This window comes from Chiloscyllium plagiosum, chromosome 11, assembly GCF_004010195.1.
Source record: "Chiloscyllium plagiosum isolate BGI_BamShark_2017 chromosome 11, ASM401019v2, whole genome shotgun sequence".
NCBI lineage: Eukaryota > Metazoa > Chordata > Chondrichthyes > Orectolobiformes > Hemiscylliidae > Chiloscyllium > Chiloscyllium plagiosum.
The window spans coordinates 27,499,726-27,523,175 of record NC_057720.1 but is presented as its reverse complement, the minus strand read 5'-3'; the positions used below and the strand labels follow the sequence as shown (position 1 = coordinate 27,523,175).

Below are 23,450 nucleotides of genomic sequence, written 5' to 3'. Positions count from 1 at the left end.
AAATAATATAGAAATTAAATGTTGAAATTCATGCAAAGTACCTACCTTAAATAGTACAGAATACATAATTAATTATTCTGCACTTTATTTACAGCAAAAGTGGCTTGATTCAGTGCTTATAGTATGAACAATTTGTGTTGCCTGTACATATATATTACAATCCATCCATTCTTGAACATGGGATAATATTCTTTAATCGGTCCATACAGATTATGTCTTCCAAAGGTTAAGCCTAAGTGTAAACCTAATCCTGTCCTTATCTGACTGCAGCAGAGCACCAATTTTGTTGTATTTCATTGAAATTGTATATACTACTAGAATGCTTTTAATACTGTCTGTGTCAGTAATTGGGATGGGCCTGTGGACCAAGAAGTTAATCAGCTCTCCACATGCATGATTACTATACCACCAAATCTGGGTTGCCAACATTTCAGTATGTACCGTTCACCATCATAAAGTAACATTCCAGGATAATACATTGTAATGAATTTATCCTCAAGCACATGTGTAGATTCTTAATTATCATGAGGAAGCTGGCCCCCAAATTGGAAATGCCAGTTTTTCACTGATTATGGCTAGATATTGAAGTATAATTTATAATTAAGCTTTAGGTGCCAGCAATCCGTCACTGCTTCACTGCTTTCCATTGTCCCAGCAGGAATACTAATTTGATCTTTAAATTAAGAAACTTGGCTTAAGAAGTCAAGGCCTTTAGCAGAAGTTTTTGCAAAGATTGTGAAATGAGAGAAACTATATAAAGAATATTTGCTTAGTTGGTGTAAAGTTAACTTTACATAGTCTACAGATCTGTAGGAGAAATGACAATCTGAATGTGGCAAGACCTTCCTTTTTTTGTTAAAACTAATACATGAAGTTGAGTACCAAGGTAATAGTTTTAATTTCATCATTGCAAGATTGCAATGCAAGATGCACAGAATATATTTGAAGGCATAAAGAATAAGACAAAAGTGTTTAAAGAGATAAGTGGCAAATAGATAATGGAAATCTAACAGAAAAAGAATGTAAGCTCAATGGATAAATCACAGATTTCATAAGGTTGGTTTTGATTCCCGGTTTTTGTGGACCTATGGAGCCAGTAATACAAGTGCTTCCTATTAGGCATAATTTTTGTCCTGGATTATCTATGGTGAGTAAGCTCAGTATTCAAGTCTTGGATAAATGCAACCTTATCATAAAAAGTAAACTTGAACATTTGAAAATCTCTTCAGAAATAAATGGGAGTTGAGATGTTTCATGGAGATCATAAGATGTCAATAAAGACATTTGAAAGATAATGGATAGAGTCTGAAATAAAATACTAGGTGGGTCAACTTGTATAAAGCTCGTAGGAATGCAAAAGAGAACAAAATAAGTTGATTCTAATAATTTCAATGCAAGAAGAATGCAGGTTCTGGTTACTAGGGTTACTGATGACTAGTTGAAGAGGCTATTAAGGTACAGAGAAAATACAACAGTAGAAATGACATGTCTGGAGAAATCTTATGTCAGAGAATCAACCCTTAAAATCCATAAAGAGTATATTAATAACGATAGAGGAAAAGAACATGTAAATACATCTCAACTCCAAAAATCATTGGGCGCCTCAAATCTAAATTTATAATAGAAAATGGCATCCTAAATTTATCATTCTGTTGAAGCAATCTGTGCACAGGATTGCTGTAATTCTCTCCAACTGCCTTTTGAGCCATGTTTAAGTTTTCTTCCCTCTTCTGAGATACTTACATGCGCAAATTAAGGGTTAATGAAATAAAAATAAATTAGATGAGTCCTCTTGCCATATTCCTGTATTGAGAAAAAGTAAAACTGGAGACAAAGGATAGGGGACAAGGGTAAGAGCTAGGAGGCAGTGAAAAAGTGTGTGTAGGGTTTGAATGGACCCAGAAATGATAATGAAGTAGGAGACTCTGTCCTGTGAAGGTAGCAATGGAAGAGTATTGAAATTTATGACGCAGTGCATTGCGCTGGCCAATTCTTGGCAACAACAGGTGGACAATTAAGTTTAAGTATCTATGGGGTGAAACATGTGTTGTGAGTGTGTTATTCATTAAAATTTTGGCATGCAAAAAGAAGAAGGTTAGAAAGCTGGATTTACAAAATAATGTTTTTTAGGCAACAAGAAACTCCACAGGAATAAATCTGAGTTGCTTTTACTCCAGACTCAACACCACCACTCTGGTTAAAAGGATTCAGATCCCACCAACCGAGCTAATGGAATTTAAACTCCATGTATAATTCTGGAATTAGTCACTCAAAGGTGGTGATCATGAAACCATTGTCAGCTGTAGTAAAAATTCAACTGGTTCACTAATGTCCTTCAGGGAAGAAAGTCTGCCATCCTTACCTGGCCTGGCCTACACATGAACTGCAGCAATGTGGCTAATTTTAATTGTGCTCTGAAATGGCCCAAATAGCCACTCAATTCAAGGGTCATTTGCAATGGGTTATAATTGCTGGTGTTGCCAGTGACGCCCATATGCACGGAAAAATTAAAGAAAAACACTCACTACTGGAAATAACATTCCCCTCTACTGGGAATAACATGACCTGTATACAGGTTGGGTTGGCCTCTGGCTGTTTGATACTGCACTGACCTGAAACCAGTTAGCTGTAGTGGGTTTGCAGCTCAATGGTTTGTATAAAGTAAGGTCTAATTCTTAAAATAGACCGCTTGCTTTACTGCCCAGCTGACTTGCTATTTTCTTCAACTAATTATGAACGTTTTCATCCATGATGCACCATAACTACTACAAGATACTATTTAACAATTAAATTGCAAATTTAATCTTCAGAAAAATACCCAACTAATAGAATGACTTGCCACTGGTAACTGGAGAAGTGGAATACTACAAAGTCCACATACATAAGCAATGACTGAAGAAAACCCAATGGCTAACACGGCATTCCCTATGTGTAATGTTAATGGAACATTGTCCCAGTTGTTGCTTATTGGATGACTTTTTAGTTTAAAAAAAAGGTATAAACAACTACTTATTCTTGAAAGTTACAAAATCAGGTTTTGATCACAACTGAAGATATACACTTTTCAAACTGGATTGATAAGTGATCAATGAGTTATAACTAATGGTAACTAAACTTGTAAAGTCTGAAATACTAGGACAACAATTGTTGACCAACATTATGAACAATAATTCAACTAAAACATCTCCTCAAAACTAAACAGATAGGAATAATGAATGTTTGGCTCAAGAAAAAGACAGGACTGGGTATAAATTGAGAAATATGCCTGAGGATAAAGTGATCAGAAAAGATAGCAGTGGAAAGAAAGGAGTTATAAACTCCAAACAATCCAGGCCATCTGTCCAGTTTTCCCTCTACGATAATCCCTTTACTCCAACAGCCAGTTGAATGAACCTTTTCTGAACCTTCTGATGCAATTAATATGAGCATATGTTACCTAGGAATTGTTTTGCTTGAATTTTGCTTCATTTTACAATATTCTTACAGAGCAGAGGGAAGCCACTTGGTCTGTTATGTCCGTGCCATTCTCTGGAAGAACAATTTAGCTTGTCACATTCCTCAAACCCCTTCTTGCTGGCCTATATATTGTCAGATGCCACAGCTTGATAGATGTGAACGCTAATGGTGTGGGATTGTTGAGCTGGGGTGATTACAATCATTTTGTAAAATTAAATTCCCATGAAAGCTACTTCTCACTAATGCTGCTCATCTCCCCAAGCAATCACTCACATGAAAGTTCTAGGAGAAGCAGAGTGAGAGTATATAATAAACCTATAGATTATGATAGATAGATTTGGGCTATTCGATATCATTGCAACCTGCATTCTCAAACCCCAGAACTCTTGCTTGAAGGGAGTTTGAAGGGATTGTGAGCAGAGTGGAGAGAATTGACAAAGGAGAAAGTGCAACCACAGATGCTGGAGATCATAGCGTGGCGCTGAAAAGCCACAGGAGGTCAGACAGCATCCGGAGAGCAGAAAAGTCAACATTTCGGGCATAAGCCTTTCATCAGGAATTTTGAAGGGTTTATGCCCAAAACATCAACTCTCCTGCTCCTTGGATGCTGCCTGACCTGCTGTGCTTTTTCAGTGAGAATTGACAAAAAGATGAATTGGGGAGGGACAGTGGCTGAAAGTCAGATGGCCTGGTACAGAAAAAGGTCTGAAATATGAGGTCAGGGAGAGAGAGAGGCTACAAAAGGAGGATTCAAGATGGAGAGAGGCTTTAAGTTGGAAACTTCAGAATGGGTAAGCGCGCAGGATTAGAGAGCAAGAGAGGCCTCTTTAAGATGGGGCCAATTGGTCACATTCAATATTATGCTAAAATTATTCCTGCTGTGTTGAACTAGATTACATGCCCTATTAACTTATCGCAGTTAAAGCAAAATAACAGTAAACAGAGCAACATTAGACAGGGACTTACTGCCTCTGGAAAGCAATACCTAAATAACAAATTGAAAGGTTGGGTACATCAAAAGACAATAAAAATAGTTGGCTTGGAATATATTACATTTATTAAACAATATTAAGTTTCAAATGCGCTTTAAGAAGTCATTAAAATGTATTCACTATACAACAGCATTGTAAACGTATCAAGCATTTATTTTTCTATTTTTGATGCAATATTTAATTGGATTCTTTCATTCAAATTTTCACTTAATTATTAGGATTAAATTGATCGAAATTGAGGACTTATACAACAATCCCTTAGAGATGCAGGAATGAACATTTGCTAAAGAAACAAATTGAGCAGCATTGTCAAATGCCAGTGGCTTACCAGTCATGTCACTGTGTTTCCTAAACTTGAAACTGGCACAAACCATGATAAAGACTCAAACACTTACTGGATTGCATGGTTTTAGCAGAAATTCTTTGTGTGTATGCTCCTAAACCATGATCTGATCGTGCTGCCAAACGGAAGTAGTACATTTTATCTGGCTTCAAGCCTTCCACAGTGTATGAAGATTTAGGGTCAAATATTACTTGTTCCTGTAAATAATACAATGAAAACCGAATGAATTTTTAAAACGTTAATTGATCTATTGCTCCGAGTTAGGATTTTCTTTGATCCCTATGTTCTTCATACCAAAATACAATTAGAGAAATAGTCTAACAAATTCATACAGCTAATTAGTGTGATGAGTGGATCAGTAATAGTCTGATTATACTTTTGAAAACCAAGTTCTATAGTTGGCTAGTAAAAATTACATGACATTTAATTTAGTTTCTTAAATCTAGGAAAAGCAGATTGTAACTGCTAAATCTAATGGGAATAAAAGTCTGTATGTAAGTCCTCCACACCGTGGGCAGCACGGTGGCACAGTGGTTAGCACTGCTGCCTCACAGCGCCTGAGACCCGGGTTCAATTCCCGCCTCAGGCGACTGACTGTGTGGAGTTTGCACGTTCTCCCCGTGTCTGCGTGGGTTTCCTCCGGGTGCTCCGGTTTCCTCCCACAGTCCAAAAGATGTGCAGGGTCAGGTGAATCGGCCATGCTAAATTGCCCGTAGTGTTAGGTAAGGGGTAAATGTAGGGGTATGGGTGGGTTTCGCTTTGGCGGGTCGGTGTGGACTTGTTGGGCCGAAGGGCCTGTTTCTACACTGTAATGTAATCTAATAATCTAATCTAAATGATTACTGACCTAGTGTTAGGCTTAACGTCCTATTTCATGGGTTCATCCATGAGCTATTAATCACTGTGGTGGAATACTGTCAAATATTTTCTCAAACTTTAAGAACACGCCAATTGCATTTGCTTTATTTAGCACACTATTATCATCTTTTTAAAAATTCCAGTTGACCACTCCTTACTCAATTTTGTGTAGAAAGAGATGTTTCAACTCTTAACATAATAAATAATTTAATCATACAAAGATCTTCCTACATGTGGTTAAATATTCGAATCTTCATGCTAAACTTCATATCATTGAACGTTTTGAATGTAACATAGTAAGTTTCACTATTCTTAAATGTGTGAACTTGCAAAGCTTTTATTTAAAACTACATTGAATTCCTGATCTATTTTCTTTAAGATATTTATCAAGTTCAAATCCAAGTCTCTGCTGAATTAGATTGTACGACATTATTGGAGAAGACAGAATATTTTCTTTACCATTACTGGATGAGAAAGACAAAAAAAAAACATTGTTAAGATTACAGTGTTTCAAATTCCCAGTTCAAACATCCATACTGTTCGTATGGGCCACGGTTGAGCTCTGTTATGATTGTTCCTAAACTTAACAGGCAAAGATTCACTGCTTAAGTTCACAAATGAAAATGTGCCACTTGCAAGAGTCATTAAAAAAAAAACTGCAGATGCTGGATTCCAAAATAGACAAGCAAGAAGCTGGAAGAACACAGCAAGCCAGACAGCATTAAGAGGTGGAAAATTCAACATTTCAGGTATAATCCTTCTTCAGGAATGGAGGTGGGGGCAGGGGGAGCTGCAGATAAAGTCGGGGGGGGGGGGGGGGGGGGGGGCAGGTGGAGGAGAGGTGGAATGGTGAGGTAGTGATAGGTGAGTGCAGGCGGTCAGTATGACCTGGTTGGTCGATGGGAGGATTGCATCCGGTTGGCAGCTGGTAGGAGGGGTCAATAGGAGGAACGGAATGGAGGAGTCGGGACTAGAAAGGGGAATGAATGGCAATGTTATTTGAAATTGGAGAACTCCCTTTCCAGCCCCGCTTCCATTCCTCCTATCGAGCCATCCATCCAGCATCCAACCGGATTCATTCCTCCCATCGGTCAACCAGGTCGTTCTCACCACCTGCATTCACCTATGACTATCTCACCATTCTGCCCCTTTCCCCACTCATAACACTCCCTACTACCCCTTTATCTGCAGCTCCCCCAACCCCACTTTCATTCCTGAAGAAGTGTTACACCTGAAACGTCAACTTCTCCATGTCCTCATGCTGCCTGACTTGCTATGTTCTTCCAGCCTCCTGCTTGTTTACTTGGAAGAGTCATTGCCAGTTTATCAGCTTCTATAAAAATTACAGACCAGCTATGTTGCTGCAAGAAGGAGCAAGAAAGATTAAAGAACCAGTATTTTCTGTAATTTAAGAAATGAGCATAAAAATGGATACAGTATGGAATCTTGATGCCTTTTTTCACTGGACTTTTGTTTCTAAATTTTTTAAAAATTGCATGGAGTATTAAACCATAGAATACATTTTTATTTCTGTCACTTATTAAGTCAGGAAGAGTCATATACACAGTTTCAGATTCATTCCACCATGAGTTTGGACTCCAACATACCTCTTTTCCATCAATGCCCTCAGAGTATATTAGTTCATATTTGGTAATTTTCTCTTGTTGACGTAACACCCAGGAGAGTGCAATGCTTGTATCAGACTCTGCTTCAGCTTGGAATTCGGTTGGTTGAGCTGGAACTGGGAGAGAATCCAGAGCAAACAATTGTTATGCTACAGGAAACAATCTAATAATTCAAACCTATTTAATATAAACTTTACTAGGCTCTTCTCAGATAATTTTCCTCGTAGTAATTCTGAAGTAGTCTGTTGGAACTGTGTTGCTCTATAGAATAAATTTTAATGATGCGATATTTCATCCAAACATTTCATAAAAGCCTTTGCTGGATTCCATGAGAAATGTGCCTTCAATGGATTGACAATGAAATTTCTGTCCCTGGAATATTTCTGATATATAGATGCCAAACTGTCAGGGACAGCTATGTAGGCAAATCTCAGAACTATAAAAATAATAGGGTAATCATAGTAGAGGATTTCAACTTCTTCAATATTAACTGGGATGAACAAAAGCGTGAAAGGCTTAGAGGGAGTGGAGTTTTTAAAATGTGTCCAGGACAGCTTTTTATGCCAGCATGTCGAAAGGCTTACAACAGAGGGGTGAAGCTGGACCTAATTGTAGGGTACGAAGACAGGCAAATAGTAGATGCATCAGTGGGGGGTGGGCATTTTGATGTTCAGTTCGTTCTGCTATAACGTGTGTTTCTTCAGACTAATTGACTTTAACGCGATTGAAGAATTTAGACCATTATTGGTTCAACGCAAACTTTCCTTACCTGTATTGGCTATAACATGATTCCAGCCCCATTAGTTTAAATGGTACGGCTATTGCATGATTTTCTTATGACACCAAGATCTTACAAGAAAGGAACTATCACGTTATATCAAAACCGACTGTAGTGACCATAAGATGGACATGAGAAACAAGTTCTGAATTGGGGGTGAAGGCCAATTTTAAAAATAAAAATACAGGATCTGACCAAAGTGGACTAGGAGTAGCTACTCACAAGAAAATCCACATCAGAAAATCCAAATCCATATCATTCAAAGGGCTAATAGTGACAGTGTAAGGCCAACATGTTTCCATAAAGTTGAAGGATGGGATCAATAAGTCCAGATAATACAAAGATAAAAAAATATAGTTTATGTTGACGGATCAAAACAACAGATGCAAGAAAGGAGTGCAGAAAGTGCACAGGGTTACGTAGAAAAGAAATTAGGAGAGTGAATAGGGGACATAAACAAACACTGGTGAGAAACATTGAAGAAAATCAAAAGGTGTTTTATAAGTATATTACAGGAAAAGAATAACCAGGGAAAAAGTAGGGTCCATTAAGGATCAAAGTTGTAATCTGTGTGTGGAGCCAGAAGACAAAGCTGAGGTTTCAGAAAGGTTGTGACAAAGTCCTACGTAAGAGATTAATATGTAAAATTAAAGCACACGGGATTAGGGATAGTGTATTGAGCTTGACAGAAAACTGGTTAACAGACAAGAAACAAAGAGTAGGAATAAACAGATCTTTTTCTAAATGACAGGCAGTGACTAGTGGGATACTGCACAGTTTGGTTTGAAGGCCTCAACTATTTACAATATAAGTTAATGATTTAGATGAAGGAACCAAATATCCCAACATGTGCGGGTGTGCGAGAATAATGCAGCAATGTTGTAGTTTGATTTGGATAGGCTACGTGAGAGGGCAAATGCATGGAAGATGCAGCCAACTCCCTCACCTATAGACTACCCTTTCATCCATTCATTCACTTTGCCTTTCACTCATTTGTTAAATTGATCTTGCCTTTAAAACATACTGAATATGGTTGCTAATGCTGTACAAAGGGACATATCCATATTGCTGATTCAAAAAGAAATTGTAGGCAGTATAAGTGGCATTTCAGCTGACTGATGGATTGTCTATACACAATTATTTCAATTCTTATAATAAACACTAAAAAGGTTCCAGGTGGCAGAGTGAAAAACCTGAAAAGCGAAACTGGAAAATCTCTTTAAGAATCCTGATATGTTTTAAATTTGGTGAAAGAATTACAGGTGATGCTATAATTCTTTATTTTGGCATGGAGTTGGAAGAATATAAACACAAAATCTCACTCTGTTGCTATCTCGTGACTATTTTCAGTTAACATTATTTTTGGTTCCATTCAGTTGACTGGATGGTTAGTTTGTGCTGAAGAATAATACCAACAGCACTGAATCAATTCCTATACTGGCTTTGGTCACATGAAACCCCACGTTCTCAACCTTGCCCTTCACCTGCTGATCCTCAGGCTAAGCTCACCACCACTTGTCTGCATCTATAGGAAAAGCAGCCACTGGTCTCTAGGAGTATGGCGTCTTCCACTTTTACTGGAAAGTTCACGTTTAGATGTTGACTGAGGACAGGATTAAACTCATCTGTGATATCATCATTGTGCCACAGTCTGCTAATATTTGCTATCTCGGTGGAGACACTGGTTAACTAAGCTCAGACATGGAGGAGAGTCCCTTGGGTGATCCTATATCAGTGTGAAGAAAAATAAAATAGAACATGAAAATCAGAGAGAATATTCTTCAGAGAATAGTTTCTTATTTGGGTGTTCTATTGCTCCATCGGTCTTAAACTAACAATGGGGTAACTGTTATGCACAGGCAAAGAATATTTTCTGTTGACAATAACAATTGTGAACATATTGCCGAATGAAAGAAACATTTTGTCGAAGCTTTTCATCTTACACTTATCAAAATTATTTGGGGTATTAAAATTCAACAGGTGAGAACACTCATATTGTATGAAAGGACAGTGCTGATTCGTTAGTAAGTGGTGCCATGGAGAGTGCAACAATTAATGATGATCAAGAGTTAACTGCCAAGCTGATTGGTCCCTGAGTTGCGACAGGTACAGTGTGTATACATGTTCTTTCTGTCTGCAAAGAACAGGGCTCAATGTATGCGGTTTCCAATGTGTGCAACTGCACCACACTGGAAGCCCAACTAACAATTCGAAATTGGCTGTCAGTGCAATTCTTCTGACAATCACGATTATCCAGAAAATTGCAGAGTTACGCCTAATGCTAGATACCGCTGCCTAATTTGCAAGCATGGGCTGTTTGGGTACTGTGAACTTGCATACAGGTTGTTCTGTTATAACATGCATTTCATCATCGCAAATTCGCTGTAACGTGATTGACAAACTGGGGACATCGTTTCTACAGTGCAAACTTTAAAACGTGTGTTGGCTGTAAAGCGATTACAGCATCACTAAGCACTATTTCTAAAGTGCAATTTTTCTATAAAACGGGGTTGTATAAGAACACAATAATCATGTTATAGGAAGAACTGACTGTACTTGGTACCATAAAGGCACTTAAATTCATATGCCATATTAATTAAGTATATGATAGCGAAGGCATCTTCTTGGCTTAACACCAGCACTCTGTTCGTGGCAAACACCTCTCATGCTGCTACTGCATAATAGCAGTGTGAAATGGCTAGTTTCTCCAATTGCTCAAACTGTTGTGATACCTTACCCTTCCACAATAATGTAAAGAAGACTGGACATTTTTAGCACCAAGAAAGACCGCTTTACGGCCATTAACGCACTGCTGCAATATGGAGCAGGCAAGTATCTGAATGGCATAACCAATCATGCACAGGATGGCTTTGGCGGACCTAGTTCAGCATTGAGTTTGCAGGGTAAAGAAATGGCTTAGGTCCTATTTAGGAGTTTGCTGAGGAAACCAATCTTATAGCACATGGAACTTATGAATTCCAATGACTACACTGGCTAGTTTTGGTAGATTTGTGGTAGATTGTAGTAAAGAACCCCATGGTCAGCTTCTCAGCTCAAATATCAAAAAATAGGTGCTCATTTGACTGTTTAATTTCAAACTTGAATTGGAGTGATGGATAGAGCCATTAAGACATGGAAAAAATTTTGTAAATGCAACCACAGATTAAAATATATCAAATGTAACAGAGTCACAGAGGTTTTACAGCATGGAAAAAGATACTTTGTCCCACCATGTCCTTTCTGGTCATCAAGCACCTATCTATTCAAATCCTATTTCCCAGCATTAGGCCTGCAGTGCATAAAATCCTAACTAACTCTATCTCCTCATATGCTAGTCCTGCTATCCTAGGTATCAACTTGGTAAACCTTCACTGCACTTCCTCTATAGCAAGAACGTCCTTCCTCAGGTAAGGAGACCAGGAGTGCACACATTTCAGGTGTGGCCTCGCCAATACCATGTCTAACTATAGCAAGACATCCTTGTTCATGTACTCAAATCCTCTTGCTATCAAGGCAACATATAGTTTGCCTTCCTTACCTCTAGTTGGACTGCACAATTACTTTCAGCGACTGGTGTACGAGGACACCCAGGTCTCATAGAACATTACAGCGCACTACAGGCCCTTCGGCCCTCGATGCTGTGACGACTTGTCATACCAATCTGAACGCCATGTAACCTACACTATTCCATGTATGTCCATATGCTTGTTCAATGACGACTTAAATGTACTTAAAGTTGGCAAATCTACTACTGTTGCAGGCAAAGCATTCCATACCCTTACTCTGAGTAAAGAAACTACCTCTGACATCTGTCCTATATCTATCACCCCTCAATTTAAAGCTATGCCCCCTCGTGCTCGCTGTCACCACTCTTGGAAAAAGGCTCTCCCTGTCCACCCTGTCTAACCCTCTAATTATCTTATATGTCTCTATTAAGTCACCGCTCAACCTTCTTTTCTCCAACGAAAACAGCCTCAAGTCCCTCAGCCTTTCCTCGTAAGACCTTCCCTCCATACCAGGCAACATCCTCGTAAATATCCTCTGCACCCTTTCCAAAGCTTCCACATCCTTTTTATAATGCGGTGACCAGAACTGTACACAATACTCCAAATGCAGCCGCACTATAGTTTTGTACAGCTGTAGCATAACCTCATGGTTCCGGAACTCGATCCCTCTATTAATAAAAGCTAAAACACTGTATGCCTTCTTAAAAACCCTGTCAACCTGGGTGGCAACTTTCAAGGATCTGTGTACCTGGACACCGAGATCTCTCTGCTCATGTAAACGACCAAGAATCTTACCATTAGCCCAGTACTTTGCATTCCGGTTATTCCGACCAAAGTGAATCACCTCACACTTGTCCGCATTAAACTCCATTTGCCACCTCTCAGCCTAGCTATGCAGCTTATCTATGTCTCTCTGTAACCTACAACATCCTTCGTCACTATCCACAACTCCACCGACCTTTGTGTCATTTGCAAATTTACTAACCCACCCTTCTACGCCCTCATCCAGAACGTTTATAAAAATGACCAACAGCAGTCTTCTGGCACTATTCCTGTAGACAATGACAATTTAAAGATCAATGCCAAAGGCTCAGCAATCTCCTCCCTGGCTTCCCAGAGGATCCGAGGATAAATCCCATCCGGCCCAGGGGACTTATCTATTTTCAGACTCTGCAGGATTTCTAATACCTCTTCCTTGTGAACCTCAATCCCACCTAGTCTAGTAGCCTGTATCTCAGTATTCTCCTCGACAACATTGTCGTTTTCTAGAGTGAATACTGTCGAAAAATATTCATTTAGTGCTTCCCCTATCTCCTCTGACTCCACACACAACTTCCCACTACTATCCTTGATTGGCCCTAATCTTACTCTTGTCATTCTTTTATTCCTTAAATACTATGAGATGTGAAGGCTCAGTTAGGGCGCTTGAGGGTTACAAGATAGCCAGGAAAGACCTAAAGAGAGAGCTCAGAAGAGCCAGGAGGAGACATGAGAAGTTGTTGGTGGATCGGATCAGGGTAAACCCTAAGCCTTAGGGTTTACCCTGATCCTATCCACCAACAACTTCTCATGTCTCCTCCTGGCTCTTCTGAGCTCTCTCTTTAGGTCTTTCCTGGCTATCTTGTAACCCTCAAGCGCCCTAACTGAGCCTTCACATCTCATCCTAACATAAGCCTTCTTCTTCTTCCTCTTCTTCCTCTTGACCAGAGATTACACTTCCTTCGTAAACCATGGCTCCTGCGTTCTACAGCTTCCTCCCTGCCTGACAGGTACATACTTATCTAGGACACACAGTAGCTTTTCCTTGAATAAACTCCACATTTCTAATGTGCCCGTCCCCTGTAGTTTCCTTCCCCATCCTATGCTTCCTAAATCTTGCCTTTCCTCCAGCTGTAACTCTTGCCCAGTGGTATACACCTATCCATTTCTATCACTAAAGTAAACATAACAGAATTGTGATCGCTATCACCAAAGTGTTCACCTACTTCCAAGTCTAACACCTGGCCAGGCTCTTTACCCAGTATCAAGTCTAATGTAGCTTCACCCCTTGTTGGCCTGTCTACATACTGTGTCAGGAAGCCCTCCTGCACACATTGGACAAAAACTGACCCATCTATAGTACTCGTACTATAGTGTTTCCAGTCAATATTTAGAAAGTTGAAGTCCTCCATGATAACTACCCTGTCCCTCTCACTCCTATCGAGAATCATCTTTGCTATCCTTTCCTCTACATCTCTGGAACTATTCGGAGGCCTATAGATAACTCCCAACAGGGTGACCTCTCCTTTCCTGTTTCTAACCTCAGCCCATACTACCTCAGTTGACGAGTCCCCAAACATTCTTTCTGCAACTGTAATTCTGTCCTTGACCAACAATGCCACACCTCCCCCTCTTTTACCATCTTCTCTGTTCTTACTGAAACATCTAAATCCTGGCACCTGCAACAACCATTCCAGTCCCTGCTGTAACCATGTCTCCGAAATGGCCATAACATCGAAGACCCAGGTACCAACCCATGCTGCAAGTTCACCCACTTTATTCCAGATGCTCCTGGCATTGAAGTAGACACACTTCAAACCAACTTCTTGCTTGCCGGTTCCATCTTGCGTCCCTGAAACTTGATTTTGGACCTCCCTACTCTCAACCTTTTCTATACTCGAATTACAATTTTGGTTTCCATCCCCCTGCTGGATTAGTTTAAACCCACCCCAAGGGCCTTAGCGAATTCCCCCCCCAGGATATTGGTACCCCTCTGGTTCAGATGAAGACCATCCTGCTTGTAGTGGTCCCACCTACCCCAGTCTCGTTAAGCATTGTCCCCTCTCACAATTTATAGCCGATCAAATAATAATCTACCTTCCTATTTTTGCTACCAAAGTGGATAACCTTACATTTATTCCCATTATACTGTGAATTTCTGTTGAGAATTTCTGTCCCAGAAGACTGGAAAGTAGTTATTGATCATGTGCAGATAGATAGGATTACTTTAGAATGGCAACATCAGTGGCACAGACATGGTGGGCTGAAGGGTCTGTTCCTGTGCTGTACTGTTTTATGTTCTAATGGGGAGTGGTCAATTTTGTTGTTCAATAGAATTACACATATGATAGCCATTAAACTGGTCCAACATTTCCTAGGTTATTAAGTCTCATGGATCTGCCCCAACCTTCACCCTGATCTTAGGGCTGAAGACTTTGCAGACAATCCCAGACAACAGATAATCAGGCCATCAGAAGTTTAAATTTCCTGGGCAAGTCCTATGCACATTTGTGCATGCATCAGGACTTCTGTCGGATCTTTGCTGTATTTCCCAACACATATGTTTAACAAAGTGGAGACTAGAAAATTTTGGCCAATGAAGATCTTGAGCCAAATAAGTCAGCTTACCTCAGCTATGGTATCAAAGGAGAAGTAACAATGACTCTCAAACTCTCTTGCTATTTGTTGTTTTCTACTGAATAATGCATGTAAGATGTTTGAAGTTTTCCTCAGTCTACTAACGTGATGGCTAAGTGTATTTATTAAGGAAAGTGACTTATGTTGGATGCTGGTGGACCGACACCACCTCTGAAATCGTACTAAAAAAAGTCATCCCTATCTGAAGCAGCAGCATAAAAATTTGAAACAAAAAAATATCACTCTTGTGATATTTAAAACTCTAAGAGCAATGCATTTCCCTCGAGATTGTACCAACAACACACCTCATCCAATCTGGCAATAATCACCATTAGTGTATCAGCATGATGCCATAACACACCAAATGATTACTATCAACTACGAATAGTTTAGTGATGGAGAGTTACATCCATTGATTACTTGCTTGAAACTAGGATAAAAATATTTCATGTAGGACTTCAAATGTTAGAAACGGAAGGAATTTTTATACTTTCAGGAAAATTCAATTTGGGGAGAAACTATAGTCTGTTAACCCCATCTAATATCACATTCATACAGGTTAATTCTTAAAACAAGAATGCAGAGATCCATTCAGACAATTCTCTTTCATTCGTTTAATTTTAAAATCAAAAGTGTTATATGGGCACAGATTGGAAATGTTGTGACTCACCTCCTTGCTTTGTTTTGACTTGTATAATTTCAGATGGTGGTCCATCGCCAACTGAGGTGAATGCCAATACACGGATGCTGTATATTGTATCTGTTATTAAACTACCGATGGTTGTTAGACGGCTGTCATCCAAATTATGTTTGTACCACATATTTAAGGGAAGCCTGGAATCTGTAGTATAATATACACGATAACCCCGAATCTGTCCATTAGACTCTTCTGGCTCCTCCCACTGGATTAACATGGTGCTGGCACTCAGCATACGAGCCTGGACTTTTAAAGGTGGGCTGGATGGAGCCTGCTCACCTGTTCTGGTTTCCACTAGTTCACTGGGAGGACCTCTGCCTATATTATTTACTGCAATGATTCGGAATTCATACTCTGAGTATGGGCTGAGACCTCCAATACTGTATCGCGTGGTGGCAACTCCATCCACCTCTTGGAAAGGTCCATCAGAGGATTTTGGTTTATATTGAATAACATAGTATGGTATCAGTTCCATATTTCCTGATTCCCATGTCAGTGTAACACTGGTAGCAGTTGTCTCTGTAACGCTCGTCATTGTGGGTGGCTTTGGTAAAGCTAAAATACACAAGCATTTACACATAGAAAAGTTATTGTAAAGTGTAATATAAACCTACAAATGAGTAAATGGAGTAACAAACTAAATATATTTTGCATTTTAATTACAAAACATCTGACTGATCATATTTTAAAATTGAGAAACTATCAAAAAATGAGGGAACAAGAAAAATCAAATGTTATCAATATATACTGCACCTTAAGTCATAGTCACCATTTTCTGCCTGCCAAATTATTATTACAGCTATGGATTCCAAACAGAAATATGGCCTTCTGAACTTTAACCAAACCAAATTCACCTCAAACTAAAGAAATCCATGTACTATAAGGCTGACTATGAGATAATTCTATGACAATATTAAGGAAAGTACTTCTGAGCAGAGATAAACAGAACCACAGCTATAACCCACTTGTTTTTAGTGGGAGTGGAACAAGGGCAGAGGAAATAAATATCAACACAGACATACTTCTCTCATTTATGAGGCCAGGTGACTATGAATGTTAGTTGTGAGTCAGGCATTTTTACCCTGGCTTATATGGCTTACCTTTAACTGTTATTTGTGCTGTTGCCTCAATAACACCCAGTGAAGACATGGCAACACATGTGTAATTCTTAGATTCCTTTATATTAACCAGTTCCAGAACGTTACGTCCAACAGGCATGTCTTCTTCTGGTGTGAGTTCCAATGCTCCAGCCACCCATTTCACATAGGGCATGGGTGAACCCACAGCTACACAGGTAAGGTTAACGCTGCCCCCTGGCATCACTTCATGGCTAGTGGGTGGGATAGAGAACCGAGGGGGAACTCGACGCACTGGAAAGGAACATATTTGTGGTAGAATCAAAAATATTAAAAGAGCCTCAGCTACTACCATGCAGGGCACACAAGCCACATCCACCCACCACACCTGGATACTTTCGTAAATATCAGTTTCTTCATTACAAAAATGAACTGTAGTAAAATAAAATCTATATGGTTGATGCTTTAATAATGCAAGCACCAAGCAACAATGTCTGATGTGTGCTATAAATCAGACTTGCATGAGGAAACAACACAGAATAAACTTCTCCTCTATACAGCTATCTGCGGTTAAGCAAAAGAAAACACATCCCACATCTGAATCATAACAAGTATTTTATAAGAAAATAGATTTAAAAAATTGCTATCCTTTAATACATGAATATTTACATTAAAAAGGCAAAATCAAATATCAGGGAATCCTCTTAATTCTGAATTCAAATGATCCTTTGCAGATTTAATATAATGGGTCTGTTTCTGAAATACTGTAAAAGCAAACCTCCAAGTAAGTTATTTTTACGTCTGTTTTTCTCAGGTTACCTTGCAATACACAGTGGGAGGGGGTGTATATACAATAGGATCCAGGTGAGTTTCACACAAATTTATATTGTCTATGGGGAAACAATTAAACTCTAGGTCACTAAGCTAACTTTAACAATTCTCATGTGGAGAGCTACAGGAACAATGTGCCCTAACACAACATAAGCATAGCAGTGTGTTAATCCCTCCAAATAAGTTCATTTCTGGTATTCTCCAAGGTTAATGCCACTAATTCCCTCTCTCAACTTGCAGAGGAGCACATAATCTTGAATATAAATAGCATGCTTTTTCAAAATCCAGAAAATAGAACAATTTGGTTGTTGCTGGATAAGCATAGAATTCCACATTTCACTGTTACTTCTACACCGCTATCAGAGTTGAACAGTTGTGAAGAATAGCACACAACAAAACAAAAAGAATGACTGTTAATGTATATATTCTTCCAGAATTTAGGGAATTTGAAACATAATAGATGTATCATTTTTAACAAAAAATGTTACAGTGTAAAATGGCACTGCAGTTTTCAATGAAATCTAAGCAGCTGTTTGGCGATACCACAAATGAGGCCGATTTGTGAAATACTAAATTTTATTTTCAAAATTTGCTGTGGAATTAAATTTATAGTAGAGTATTCGGAACTGCAATAACACGTCAAATGTGATTGTTAAATTGAACAAATAATGTATATGATTTCACAGTTTAAAAATAAATAAATGAAAAGAACAGAAATTTGCAAATTCTTTCACATTTTTATTACTTTTAACTTTAATGCCAGCTGAAAAACAAAAAAAAATTGCATAGTGCCTACATGTGGAAATTGGCTGGGGAAATCAGGTCAAAATTGGTGTTAATTTCTAAGAAATGGCACAATATAGTACATTAAACTCAAACTCTGTCTGTTTAACATTAAAGGGAATCAAATGGAAGAAATCTTGCGACAAAGGGTGACAGCATTTTGGTGGGTTGCTGAAAGTTTCTTATCAACATTTTCAACACTATCAGGGTTTAATGTGCAACAACTCTGTCCCATCACACAATTTGTGCTATATTAGAATCAAATGACAGGATAGATCTTGACAAGCATTTAAAGGTTATGATGGGATAAAATGCGCTATTACGTAACAAGATATTCTGTTAATCTTACTTACAAATGCAATTAAAGTCAATCTCTTGCTAACCATCAGCAATTTGGAAACCAGCAGAGTGGGCCATAAAAGACTGTTCTTCCAGTTTCAAGCACTATGATTGTAACTCAAATCATTCTTCGAAAAAAACTCAAATATTATTTAATATATTTTTGAATGTTTACATTTAAGATTACTACAACGTTTTTCTAATTTTAAAAAAGTGTAAGTTAAATGGCTTTTGTGAAATTATAAACCTTCTATCTTTCAAAATGGATTTTTATGAACAGAAAACTTCATTCAATGTTTTGTTTGACAATTAGTCATTCAAGGGCATTGCAGTCGAGCTGGGGTGGAATACATCATTATCAATCAGACTGCAAAATCCAAGACCAGGCTCCTTAATAATTTGCCTGTGTTAAATGCATTTGGCTTGAGTTACATAAGTATTTATTACCTGACCTTGCCCTGCTCAGCTAGCTTCAAATGATTCATTTGCTTTTCCCAAAACTGCTATAGTCCTGCATAGGCCTCTCTGTCTAAGATGGGTATAGGGAGAAAAAGAACTGTATACCTCACCCTGATGCAATTGTGTTGTTGCTGGCTATTCACAAAATGAGAGTATAAATTGTGAATTAATCACCCAGTCCAGATTATCCTTCACTACAAGCTGCAATGGGAGAAAAATCAAGCATAATAAGGAATACTCTTTTCAAGATGCTTGTGTGGTGGTGGGGGTTACTTACAACTGCCAATTTTACAATTTAGAATTCGTATTCTGACATACTATTCTCATACCAGAAATCTTCAGTGAACCCAGTCCTGGTGACTCCAGATGTAATGGCTAATATACTACAAGGAAAATCTCATAATAGTTTCTGCACCATTGGAACGTAGTTAGTTAAGATATAGATTAACTCAGAAAAATATTCTTCAGTACATGTAAACATCATTTTGCTAGTGCTACAGTGTCCTGTAATACCATGACCTGGATCATTCATTTGACATCACACAGATCATCAAAGGTATTCTACCTGTTTTGAAACTACAATGCCTGGTTGACTGTTGCTCTCCAGACTGAATGTTTTGCTTCTGATACTATTTAATGTGCAAGTGGTTAGAGAATAATTCTGCCATTACTCATGGGAATGGAAATGGTTTCAACATGATGGCGATTTATCAAACTGAACATCTCCAGACTATTAAATTCTGACCACATCAGTCTTGTTTTACAGAAATGAACCACCACTTTTTAAATACTAGCTTTCGGATAAACTGTTGACAATGGGGCTTTGGTTTCACCGCAGAGAAATTTGCAGCGAACAATTTGCAAAAGCTTGGCTTGTAAGCTTACATTGTGCTTACATTCGATCAACATGCATCAGGTTTACAGCTCTCATGCAGTTTAATGGAAGGAAAAGTCAATGAACCACAGCAAGAGGTAAGAAAGAGCTGCTGCACTCATATATGAAATAAAACAGTTTGCACAAACTCCCACACATATAAAATTAAGGAATGCATTACAGTAAAGCATGCCATGCATTTTCACAATTCAAATCATTAGAAATTTCTTTTCTTCCAATGATAGCAATGGAACTATGACAAACATAACAATCAATAATAGTATTGGAACTGGGATGGATATTCAAAATTCCAATTCCATACAAAATACGTCTTATCTACATCAGTGTAAGGATAAATTGCTACTATGAAGTACCTCTGTCATTGTACACTTTTCAACAAAATTTGCAAGGTTGATTAAACTAATGTCAGGATTTTCATAGTTAATATTACATGTACAATTTCTCCAATTTCTTATTTAGCAAAGTTCTATTTGTAAAGCATCATTGTATTTCCACGAATAACGTGGAACATTCAAAGTGTTTCTTGATGTGACTTTATTTATCAATTTACAAGGTAAAAATTAGGATCAACAGTGGGCCATTTTGCCCTCCAAGCCTGCTCTGCCAGTTGATAAAATAATGGCTGATCTATTTCCTATCATGAGAATTAAATTGAGAATTCAAACCTAACATAACCCCACCGCATAGAGAATGGCAACTCAGTATTGTTAATGTTTCATTTTTGAGTTACATTTACATAACTAATACATAGGAAGCAATCTCAGATTGCTCTGTGAAATGCCATTCTGTAACAAATTAAAATAAGGATGAAAATAAGGATGTGGTCTATTTTCCACATAAAAAATATCTAAAACAATGGAAGGCAGGAAATCAAATATTCCTGTTTACCAAACATTAAATAGATTCATAGTCTCTTAATAATAGAGTGCTGTTAAATATGAGAATATGAGAACCAGGTTATGGTGTTCACAAATGAAATTAGATCCAGTTATAGAAGACACACGACTTAAAAAAACAGAAGACATGTTGCTTCGCTTAGGTGCAAATACCAGCATGCATTGAACAGGAAAACATGAGGAACATATTGCACAAATAAATAACAAAGCATGAATCTTATTCCCAAAACTAGCTATTAAATACAGGTAAAGATATTGTAAAAATAGGTTAATCTAGTTGGCCATAATGATATCTTATCTAATAGCAATCACTTATGAAAACTACATGTTACTTGCTAACATACCAAATTTTGTTCAAATCATCACATCATTAACTGTAGGATTCAAACTCAGTCAATTTCAGTATTAAAAATTATTTCACATTCATCCCAGTCCCACTCGAAATCAGGATTCAACTGATACTGATATTACACTATACCAATCACACTATTCTGTTAAAGGGCAAAAGAAACTCAATCGTTTTGAAAGTAATTTAAACTTTGGCAAAAAAGTAAGATTCAATGCCAATGAACAGTTTCAATCAACAGGAGCACTCAAAGGAAGCCTTTTTCTTAAAGACTGGTATAATAAACCAGATTATGCTTTCAAATATGAAATGACAAATTTATCATGGATATGCAGCTGGAGCCTTTCATTTCCAAATCTTTCAATCCTGCATCACCTTTCCCTTTTCTGTTTAACCATGTCACCCAAACATTGGTTTTAGATATCAGCATTGGTAGAGTGATAAATCTAGACATCAGTTAATCCTTTTTGAACATTGTTGAATGGACACTGCAGCAGTGGTGATGCTTCTATTTTGTTGAATGTTATGTATAAAATGAAATGCAAGTCAGTAAGCTGGGGTAGAGCCTCAAGTTCTTCCAAGAAGTGCATGCAAAAATCTATAATAGCATACATTAACTTCAAATTCACAAAGGAAATAAAGGAGGGGAGAAATTAATAATTCAACATGCTCTGACTCACAAACACAGCAATATTAGCATACAACATTTATTGATTGCTCTGTCCGTTTCATGTTGGTAGCTGAATTCAACATAATGGAATTAGTCTATCATCGCTCCTCCAGTGACCTCAAAACCAATTTCCAAGAAAAGCTTTATTATCTGGTAATTCTTATTTTGCCCAAACAAAATAAATGTGCCTGACTGATATTGTCTGTGCTACAACGTTGGGGGGGGGGGAGGGGCAAAAAAAATAAGCTAAGAAAAGGTTTTATTTTTCACTTTCAGTAATTAAATCCAAAAGATATTCTTGCCATGGATTGAATGTGACTTGATGTCAATTTCTGATGCCAGAAATTTGGAGGTCGCCACGTGAACTACACTGATATTACCCAGTTTTGCAGTCATATGTGCTTTTCTCCTGTATCTTTTAATTCTACAGGAAGAGAAAACAAAGGTTGTGCTATAAACAAAAGATTATCCTAACATCAATTCAACATAGGTGTAAAAAAAAGGATGAAATATAGTATGAATTAATGACGATTCAAAAGAAAGTGGAACAAAAGGCAAGAACAGAAAGGAATACATTGCAGTGTCAAGGCGGAAGCCAGTAGCCAAACTATCCCAAATTTGTTATAACTGGCAAAAGGTTCCCAATGTTCTCCACTGTTGTGAATTTTCCAGATAATGATTCTGTAATGAACTAAAAAATACAGATTGATTTTAGTTAACAATTTCATTACTATTGTATCATGTGATTATTAGGATGATGGATAGCGAAATAAAAATGTTTCATCTAGTGGTCCTTACAATCCAAAACAGCAGTCTCAATCAGAGAAGTTATTCGATTAACTGACATTAGATGGTTAAAATTTTCATTCTTATATTACTGGGTCCTTCACTATGCTGATTATTATTCTTATTGTAAATTTAAATAACATTGCCAAAGTACTCTCTCACTAAAGCAATGCAGACATCATTATATGATACCGGTTCTTAATTACGCACTAGTTGTGCTAGCTGTAGTTTTTTTTCTATAGCCCACTAGAATCATTGTAGAACAGGAAATATTGAATATTGTAGAAACAGAAATGGTCTCCATCAAGTCAATGTTAATGCAATAGAGAGGTCTGCTTGGGTCTTTATAGGAGCAGAAAGAAGATTTGCTGCATTTTGGGAAAGCAAATCTTAGCAGGACTTATACACTTAATGGTAAGGTCCTAGGGAGTGTTGGTGAACAAAGAGACCTTGCAGTGCAGGTTCATAGCTCCTTGAAAGTGGAGTCGCAGGTAGATAGGATAGTGAAGAAGGCGTTTGGTATGCTTTCCTTTATTGGTCAGAGTATTGAGTACAAGAGTTGGGAGGTCATGTTGCGGCTGTACAGGACATTGGTTAGGCCACTGTTGGAATATTGCGTGCAATTCTGGTCTCCTTCCTATTGGAAAGATGTTGTGAAACTTGAAAGTGTTCAGAAAAGATTTACAAGGATGTTGCCAGGGTTGGAGGATTTGAGCTA

At 38.0% G+C, this 23,450-nt stretch overlaps 1 protein-coding gene across 25 annotated transcripts in view; it reads right to left on the bottom strand.

Annotated features, from left to right (window-relative positions):
• The window catches only part of LOC122554240 (receptor-type tyrosine-protein phosphatase F-like), a 465,745-nt gene that overhangs the window by 156,517 nt on the left and 285,778 nt on the right, over positions 1 to 23,450 (bottom strand). For all 25 annotated transcript variants that reach the window (XM_043698932.1, XM_043698931.1, XM_043698941.1 and 22 more), the window contains 4 exons: positions 16,752 to 17,021; positions 15,625 to 16,206; positions 7,257 to 7,390; positions 4,844 to 4,988 (listed from right to left, as the gene is read on the bottom strand). In XM_043698932.1, coding sequence (XP_043554867.1) covers positions 4,844 to 4,988; positions 7,257 to 7,390; positions 15,625 to 16,206; positions 16,752 to 17,021 — 1,131 coding nt within the window. The remainder of the gene's footprint in view (positions 1 to 4,843; positions 4,989 to 7,256; positions 7,391 to 15,624; positions 16,207 to 16,751; positions 17,022 to 23,450) is intronic.